Source organism: Podarcis liolepis (genome assembly GCF_965112155.1).
Source record: "Podarcis liolepis genome assembly, chromosome: 6".
Lineage (NCBI taxonomy): Eukaryota > Metazoa > Chordata > Lepidosauria > Squamata > Lacertidae > Podarcis > Podarcis liolepis.
In genome coordinates, this window is record NC_139559.1 from 76821006 (window position 1) to 76830660 (window position 9655).

At 43.5% G+C, this 9655-nt stretch overlaps 1 protein-coding gene across 3 annotated transcripts; it reads left to right on the plus strand.

Annotated features, from left to right (window-relative positions):
* Positions 1-473: 473 nt before the first annotated feature.
* On the plus strand, positions 474-6861 carry LOC310710361 (uncharacterized protein). 3 transcript variants are annotated; one of them, XR_014527966.1, is made up of 4 exons: positions 474-601; positions 1094-1181; positions 4834-4964; positions 6396-6861. XR_014527966.1 is itself a non-coding variant. In XM_083511283.1 (3 exons), exons 1-3 carry the CDS (start codon positions 511-513, stop codon positions 4901-4903), a joined length of 249 nt encoding a protein of 82 aa, XP_083367409.1. In that variant the 5' UTR covers positions 474-510; the 3' UTR covers positions 4904-6118. The 3 variants fall into 3 exon arrangements, 2 of the variants coding, with proteins under 2 accessions (XP_083367409.1, XP_083367408.1); XM_083511283.1 differs by lacking the exon at positions 6396-6861 and having other exon boundaries at positions 4834-6118; XM_083511282.1 differs by lacking the exons at positions 4834-4964; positions 6396-6861 and adding an exon at positions 2819-3462.
* The last annotated feature ends 2794 nt before the right edge of the window (positions 6862-9655 follow it).

Sequence of the window (9655 nt, forward strand, 5' to 3'; positions counted from 1 at the left end):
AGACGGCCCTGCTCCTTTATAGGATATAGCCAGTGCCAGATTTATGTATAGGCTAAGTTGGCTGAATCCTAGGGCCTCTAAATCTAGGGGGCCTCGCCAGCCTCCCCGTTCCCCAGCAGGCAACCTCCCCTCTCCCAAAATTGCAAACCCAAGACTTCATGCGAGGGCAGGGCAACTTGGGCCTCTAAATCTAGGGGGCCTCACCAGCCTGCTATCTTCCCAGTGCCGCAGTCTCCCCTCTCCCAAAATTGCAAACCCAAGACCCAGTAAAGGGGGTGGCACTTATTGGAAATCAGTTTTGTCACCTCCCCGCCAAACTCAGGGACGATGAGCCCAGCCACCTTTTATTCACAGTCGCATAAGCACTGCACTACAGCATGACCATAAACCTGTACGTTCAACCACTGAAATACACACCCAATATGTAGCAATGGAGATTTATGTTACTGCTTTACAAATGAACACTGTGTTCTGTTAATAGGGAGCTCTAGAATTTGACAGTTAACTGCCATGCAGCTGAGGCAAGAGCCAACAGCCGAGCGGCGCAAGCGGCATCGGAGGCAACATCTCCGGACAAGATCCGTACGCTCCTATTTGTCGGGTGAGGTTCAGGTGAGGGTCATATGCCTTGTCAATCCCAGCAGGTATATAACAGGAAGACCCAGGCCAATGGCCTGCCCAGGCCGGAACAGCAAGCGTCGACAGGCAGTGCTGACATGGGCATGGGCAGCATGGCAGGGGGGCTTGTCCTGCCTCCCTTCTTCCCTGGGTCAGCTGGCCAGGCCCCCTCACCAGTGCTCAGGCTGGCCCCCCAGGGGCCCTATGTCCCCACTGCAGGAATGCCCTGCCTCCTCTGGATTGCCTTGTCCTGTTCTGCTTCTGGGCTGCTCTGTGCCACACAGGAGAAGGAGGGATGTGGCTGGGGGGAGGCAGGAGACTGAGGAAGGAAGGGAGATGGGAAGACAAAGGGGGGGAGAGAAAATATAGAGGGGACTGTGCCCCACAAGAACATTAATGGAGACGGCCCACGGACCCCTGTCCCCTAGAGTGGATGCTTATGCCAGGAAAATACAATGTCCTTCTTCTTTCCCAGGGCCATGGTTTGGGAGAGCAGCTAACACTCCAGCTAAGCAGCAGCGGCAGCAGCTCAGCGGTGCCAGGGGGAAACCCAGAATTTGCAGGTATGCTGTGACCTTCTATGGCAGGGGAAGTGTTTCCCAGTCATCTTGCCAGCTGGAGGAGGAAGGCCTGATTTAGATAGTCTTATAGTTTTACGGGAAGTGTTTCTTTGTGGTCCACCTGGGCAGGACAAGGGGCGTGATTCTCTTCCGTGCCAAAACCACACCCCAAGATTGGGCCAGGGCAGTTTTAGGATGGCACGACCAGGGCACTCACACTGGGCACCACGCTGCAGAGGGTGCCAATACAATGTGGAAGAACAAGAGGGAGGCGTGCCAAATTTTAGGGTCGCACAGGGCACTGTTGACATTTGACAACCCAAAGTTCACCCTTGGTTGGGCACAGTTCCAGATTAAAACCTGTGGAGGTCCCTAGGTAATAAAAATCTTGTGGGGCCCTCACAGATTATCTCCTGATAGGTCTTTGATTTTACCAACCAACAATATTAATAATCCAAAAGTTAGATCTTTCAGCGAAGAATATTCTTTTGAACTACTTACCTGTTGTATGGAAATTAACAATGGGACAACAAAAATGGATTCTACACCCCCTAATGGTGACCAAGAGAGAAATACTGATGAACTGGAAGAATACAGTGGTGCCTCGCAAGACGAAATTAATTCGTTCCGCAAATTTTTTCATCTAGCGAATTTTTCATCTTGCGAAGCACGGTTTCCCATAGGAATGCATTGAAAATCAATTAATGCGTTCCTATGGCCAAAAAAAGTCCAAAAAAAGCCAAATTTGGTACAACAAGAGTTTATTAAGTGCTCTTTAAAGTCACACATACTGTAAAGAGCATTTCAAAATTCAAACCCAGAATTTTTTTAAAAAAACAGCAGAGTGGTCACAGAAAATCATAAAAATGCAGAAAAACACACACACAAGCTTCCAGATTTTTGCAAACCCCTCCCCAACACCAAGTCCTTGAATTCCAAACACCCCAACCCAAAATCCAACCCCCCCCAAAAGTTTTAAAAGCTTAACTTACCAAATGGCTGCAAAAGAAGTTTTGGAAAAGCTTCAAAAATCACCAAAGTCTTTAAAAACCTCAAAAAAGGCTACTCTGTACACTGTGTTCTATGAGTTGCTTCTCGAAGTCAAGTCGCAACTGTATTAACGGTGTTAAGAAAAAGGAAACAAACTTGCAAGACGTTTTCGTCTTGCGAAGCAAGCCCATAGGGAAATTCGTCTTGCGAAGCAGCTCAAAAACGAAAAATCCTTTCGTCTAGCGAGTTTTCCGTCTTGCGAGGCATTCGTCTTGCGGGGCACCACTGTAAAGATGTGATACCCTTTAATCAATAGACTGGCAATATGACATCACTTGCAACTTAGACGTTTACAGATGTAGACCTAAATGATAAACCTAACCACATTTGGAATGAGTTTATACAGAATGTGGCAGGCTATTAACATCTACATATGTATTAGGATAATAATACTATGTCAATTTATATAAGAATGTATGGAAGCAGATTACATTGCATTTTTGTATATTGCTTTCCGCTCTATTGCTTATACACAACTTTGTTCTCCCCCCCCCCCCGGACTTTCCCCCCTTTTAAATTATATATATCAGGTGATTGGGCCCAGTGCAGACTTCTGCTCTCCTCTCACTTCCTGTACCCTTTGTTTTCAGCGCCAGTGCGGACATTTTGATACAGCATGTACATCATGTCTGGCTGATGTATTTGGGCAAGATCCACAAACAGGAGCCAACATGGCTGCCCCACAAGCACTGCGTGTCTCTGCCTTATCGATGGGCTCAATATGTTCCCAACCCACCAGGGTCCCCAAGGAAGCAGCACAAAAGAGTTTGTGGGACTGCACGAACACCCTGCTTGTTAAATTTCCTCAGTCCTTCCCCTTTCCTGCTGGTCTTCAGAGCTCTGAAATAGTAGGGGAGATGGTGGCTTAACAATCAGCCCCTCTCCCCATGGAGCTCTGGGAATTATAGCTGTGTGAAGGGAATAGGCGCTTTCCTAACAACTAACTACAGCTCCCAGGATGCTCTGGGGGCAGCCATGATTGTTTAAAGTGGGACGATACTGCTTTAAATGTGTACCAGATGTCAAAGAGAACAACAACTACCAGACTTATAGAAGACATCTGAAGGCAGCCCTGCTTTGGGAAGCTTTTAATGTTTGATGCATTACTGCATTTTGATATTTTGTTGGAAGCTGCCCAGAGTGGCTGGGGAAACCCAGCCAGATGGGCGGGGTATAAATAATAAATTATTATTATTATTATTATTATTATTATTATTATTATTATTATTATTATTATTATTATTACTACTACTGTAGATGGGGGGGTCTTACTAGGCTGGCTCTGTCACCTGTGATAGAAAGAGCAGCATGATATGAAAAGACAGAAGTGGGTGACTGTATACTTGAGAGAAAGGATATATACTTGTTTTACTTGTAGGCAGCCTCAGGTTTTTCTCATGGGACCTGCATGCTTTCAGTTGCGGGGGGTTGGTCTGATCTTTGTTAACGCTGTGTAGAGCCAAAGGAAAATGACATACACCGAAAGCTATAATGCCTGGTACAAGTACGTCCAGGTTTAAATAGTTCAGCTAAGAATCTAAGCACTTGAAGTGTGATGGGTTTTTTCATCATCAGGTTGAGAAACTCTTGAGTGTGATTCATTGCCCGTGAGCTTGTCTTCTGCAGAGCAGCTGGCTCACCCGACCGTTTTCCCATTTCATTTTTCAAAACCGGGATTTGCACTTTCTGAAGATTGTGCTACCAACACAATTAATCATAACGGCTGTGAAACAGAAATCACAAACGGTAGCTGTGCAATATCTCAGGGGTTTATAGTTCGAAACCTAATTGAGTTTTTTGAAACAAGCAAGCAAACAAACAAATGTGAACCCTGAAGGTGAGGCTGAAAAGAATATTGAAAAGCAACCTTTGAAGGACCTGTGTGAAAATTTGATGAATTTGCAAATAAATGGACTACTGCTGTGAGATTGGTGCTTCCAGAAGACCTGCTTACTGAACATTCATCTTGATTTGTTTGTAGGGAGATTAGACGGCATTGGCTTTTAAGGAACATTAATTTGGATTTGTTTGCAGGGAGGATGAATGACATTGGGTATGGTGCAAGTGAAATTGGTGGCACGAGATCGAATCCAACCCCAAAATACTGATGGCCTAGAAGCAGCCCTAAGCCATGGTCCCATCAGTGCGAGGATTTCCACTCCCCCTTCCTCTGCACCCCCTAAATCTATTTTAGGAGGTCCCCCAACTCTCCAGAGCAGATCTGAGGAGGAACACAAGGAGGAAGGAGGAAGGGGAAAGTCCAACTGCAGAAATGGAAATCCTTGCGCCAACAGGATGTGTTAGTTAGATATCACTCACTGCTTTTCGGTAGCATCTTGTTTCTAATTAAAATGGCGGCCCAAATCCCTTGCACTTCAAATGACCTCGGATTGCAGCCAAGCTCCTTCTCTATCCCAATAATTTTTTTGCAGCGATGCAACTGCATCATATTTGTGCATGATGATCAATAGACATCACCCCTACACACTGATAGCTCTGCTCTCTGTCACTTGGAAACAAAACGTATCAACTCCAAACCACATGGTCATCATTCCGGCATGTTCTGATATGATACTGAGAGAGGCTTGTCCTTCTTTTCTGTCAGCCTTCTCACCGACACTCTCTTAAGCATAGACGTCTTGGAAAGACAGCCTTTAAGTGGCTCTCCAAAGTAAACATCCACGCACACTCGATTTGTGTAGGAGAAAATGAACGAGGGCATAGAGTAACCATATGGTAAGTCAAATTACTAATATCACGTTCTGTTGCTTCCAGACATGTTGTAGGGGCCCAATAAAAACACCAGGAAGAAGATCAGAAAAGAAGTAAAATTAATCTGATGGAAATCAAAATTTAAGATGCAAATTAAGGCCAAACAAATGAACACACAAAAAAAACCAGATCACAATCTAGGTAATCTTAAGAATGAACTTATTTCTCTCCCATAGAAGTCAATAGTGGTTCTCTTTGGCTGGATCCTGGCTCATAGTTTTAACAAGCTGCATTCTATGTTCATTTAATTTTTGACGTCGTTCCACTATAAATTATTATCTGGATCCCAGTGACATCATGCTTGCCCTGAAAGTATGGTACTATCCTATTCCTGAGCATTAACAGAATGAACAGATAGGTTGATGCTGGAAGGCCTTGTGAAACAGACCATCTATGCAAAGAACAAACTAAATATTGCCTTTAATAATTAAAAAATGCTGTTTGAAGACTGGGAAAGATTGTGGAAAATGACTTAAAATCTACAGATTGCTCTCTGTTGAAAGAAAATTAGGTATATAAAAATGATGTACAGATGGTATATAACGCCAGTGCAAATAGGAAGAATGTACAAAACTGCTTCAAATATATGTTGGAAATGTAAGGAAAAAGAAGGGACCTTTTATCATATGTGGTGGGATTGTTGTAAAATTAAAAAATTCTGGGAAATGATATATAATGAATTGAAGAAAATGTTCCATTTTACATTTGTAAAAAAAAACCCCGAAGCCTTTCTGTTAGGGATTGTAGGAAAAGACCTGCCAAGGAAATTGGAAAACTTTTTCATGTATGCGACAACGGCGGCAAGAATCTTAACAGCACAGGGATGGAAGAATGAAGAAATCGCAACCAAAGAACTGTGGCAAGAGAAACTGATGGACTATGCGGAATTGGCGAAACTGACATATAAACTACCTGGTAAGGACAACTGTGACTTTAAGGAAGAATGAGAACCCTTTGCAAAGTACCTAAAGAAAGAACAAAACGAACTAGACTCCTTGGCAGGTTTTGAATAAACACTCACAAACTTTTTATTGATAATAGCCATTCAGAAAAATTAAGGATCTATACAACTTTGTAACATGTAGAGAATAAAGTTTGTTGATAAACCAGAGAGAGGAGCTGAGGGAAGTCGGGGGGGGGGAGTGGGTTACTTTATGGGGAGGGGGAAAATGGGGGGGGATTAAGGATGATATGTTTTTTAATAAAATGTTTTGCTGAAATTCCTAATAAAAATATTTAAATAATTAAAAAACGCATGTCTCATTGGTTTTAATGGGAAATTTCAGCATCTCTGCAACCATTTCCCGTTTAAACTGGTGGAACGTAAAAGTAGACAATAGGAATGTGATTGGCCAATTTGATATTCCTCTCTCAACAGCACAATTTCATTTTCAGGTAAGATGACCCTTTGACATGGACAAAAGCAATTCATATTTATAGTCGATGATTCTGTGTCGCCATAGAAGCATTGTTGTATGAATGACTCAGCTGCCAGTTGGATGAGGCTCCCGGAAAAAGTGTAAATTAAAATCAGTTTCATCCAGTTCTGTCACACTGCGAATTTCCTATAGGAAAACTGGGAACAATCAACATCTTTCAAACGATCTTTGATTCAGGATGAAGATTTATAGTGACCTAGATTGTTCCTGTAATTTGGTCCCCTCGAGTGCTGTCAATAAGTCAAAATGTACTGCGATTAGTATCTTTTTCTTGAGGACTTCCTCATCTTTGAACGGTTTGCTACACAATCCAACTTCCCAAACATGTTGAAATAAAATTAAAATGTTGGTCTGACTACAGATGATAAAAGATCTTCCATTCCTTTTATCATCTGCAAGCAAATCCACTTCATTTAGATAACATGCACATTATCCAAGGTTCAGGTATACAGTAGGTGCCATTTTGAGATGCTAAAGGAAATTTACTGCTTTCTAAACAAGAGTGAACAATCATTTCGTGAAGAAGAAAAAAGCTAGTTTTTGTATGTTGCTCTTCGGTTTCCCTCGCATGCATACTAGAACCAAAATACCCTAACACAAACAAAAGTGTGCCCTTAATTTTATTTCGCCAGTTAAAACTGGCCATTGCCCAGTACTAGTTAATCAACTCAGGACTAGTTAATCAACCCATTCACACCCTACAAGAGGGGTTTCCCATTGCAGGTAATGTAGCAGTGTTCCCCAGAACTCCTTGTATCCAGGAAGGGGAAGAGGAGAAGGAGTTCAACCTATGGGAATCTTCTGGCATGCATGGAACTCACACATACAAGAAGATATGATGATCAACCAATTACAGCAAGTGGCCTTATGAGAATGGGGAAAAGGATAGCTAAAGAAAGCTTCATAGGCTGAACTCGAAGTGATCATAACTAATCTTGCCCTGTAATTCCAAATGTATTGGCGTCCATCTATCTCAGGAGACAATGGAGCAGTGTGCTTTGGGTGTGAAGTCAAACCACGGGAAGGTTGCAGCGCCTTCTGTGGCTGTAGAGACTGATAAGGGAGAGACATGTTTTGTTGCAGCTGAGGCAGGTAGAATCATAGAGTTGGAAGAGACCACAAGGGCCATCGAGTCCAACCCCCTGCCAAGCAGTAAAAGGCTTCCGGGCTGTAATTTCAGGTTAGTGATAATCTAAACATCTGTAAAGGCCTTCACCTGGGGATAATAATGCTGTGGAGGGGGTTATTGTTTTCGTTTGTTGCTACGGTATGTATTTTTGTGTTTTCGTATTGTAAACCACCCTTTGTCTCTTAGGTAAAGGTAAAGGGACCCCTGACAATTAGGTCCAGTTGTGACCGACTCTGGGGTTGCGGTGCTCATCTCGCTTTCTTGGCCAAGGGAGCCGGCGTACAGCTTCCGGGTCATGTGGCCAGCATGACTAAGCCGCTTCTGGCAAACCAGAGCAGCACACGGAAACACCGTTTACCTTCCCGCCGGAACGGTACTTATTTATCTACTTGCACTTTGACGTGCTTTCGAACTGCTAGGTTGGCAGGAGCAGGGACTGAGCAACGGGAGCTCACCCCATCGCAGGGATTCGAACCGCTGACCTTCTGATCGGCAAGTCCTAGGCTCTATGGTTTAACCCATAGCACCACCCGCATCCCTTTCCCTTCGTCTCTTGGGGGACCTTAAATCCTGGTAAGTCGCTGCCAGTTGTTGGAGATGTCAACTGTGCTCTAGATCATGGGTAGGCAAACTAAGGTCCGGGGGCCGGATCCGGCCCAATCGCCTTCTAAATCCAGCCCGTGGATGGTCCGGGAATCAGCATGTTTTTACATGAGTAGAATGTGTCCTTTTATTTAAAACGCGTCTCTGGGTTATTTGTGGGGCATAGGAATTCATTCACTTCCCCCCCAAAAATATAGTTCGCCCCCCCCACAAGGTATGAGGGACAGTGGACCAGCTCCCTGCTGAAAAAGTTTGCTGACCCCTGCTCTAGCTGGACCAATGGACTGACTTCTTATTGATGGACCAATTAGGCAGCTTCTTATGTCTTATGGAACTGGGATTTGCTCAGAGCCAAGCCTTTGTGGCGGAGCCTATCCTTTCACAGGAAAACACATAAGTAGAGCCTTCCTAGAGCTCTGGCAGTTATAATGTAAAGAAAACATTGCTGTTGTGTTTCCTGACAATTCATGGTGCTGCAGTTGTTCTGAACTGCTGATGTTTCCCATGCAAATATTATAAAATGCCAGACCCTCCAAGTGTCCTTATTTTCCAGGGACAGTCCTGGACTTACAGAAGCTGTCTCCCAGTTTCTGATTTGATCCCGGAATGTCCTGCTTTTCCTTAGGACGTCCCTATTTTGATCAGAGAAATGTTGGAGGGTATGGAGTTATGTAACCCCCCAAAACCAAGGAGATAAGTAGCTATAAAACCTTTAGAAGACATCTGAAGGCAGACCTGTATAGGGAAGGTTTTTAACGTTTAATATTTTATTATGGTTTTTTTAAAAAATATGTCGGAAACCTCTCAGAGTAGCTGGGGTAACCCAGTCAGATGGGCAGGGAATAAATAACAAAATTATTAGTATTATGTATTATGGAATAGAACATCCCTATTTTCATCAGAGAAATATTGGAGGGTATTAAATGCTTGGCAATGGCTTAAATAGCATTCTAAATTACTCTTTCATTCTAAATTATGAAAAGCATCATGAATTTCTGGTGCATGGTACCACTGGGCAATTTCTCATCATATATTTTAAACATTCAGTAGAGAACTTCACTTGATAGGAGAACTGCCAGTTTTTGCCCCCTTGGCTTCTCTTCCTACTGACAGCGTGCAGAGATGCAGAACAGATTTCCTTGCACTGCATTCTCTCTGTTCGACATGCTATCTAGAAAATCCAGCCCATCATCCTAGTGTTGAAATGTTGCGCAAATTTCCACCTTCTGGTTTCCTTCACTTGGGGGACCAGCGCCTTCAGGGGGGCAAAGGCAGATCAGAAAATAATGGTAAGATGTCCAACTTTACAGAGGACCATCATCTTTTTGAAGGGCTGTCCAGTTTAAAGACAAAGAATGATGTGTGCATGGTCCATATGGGTGGTCCGCTATAAATCCATCATTAGTGACACGTTGCAGAATACACCCAGCCACACACCATAAGTCTGAATTAAAAGGTAGGTAAAAAGGTAAAGGACCCTTGGA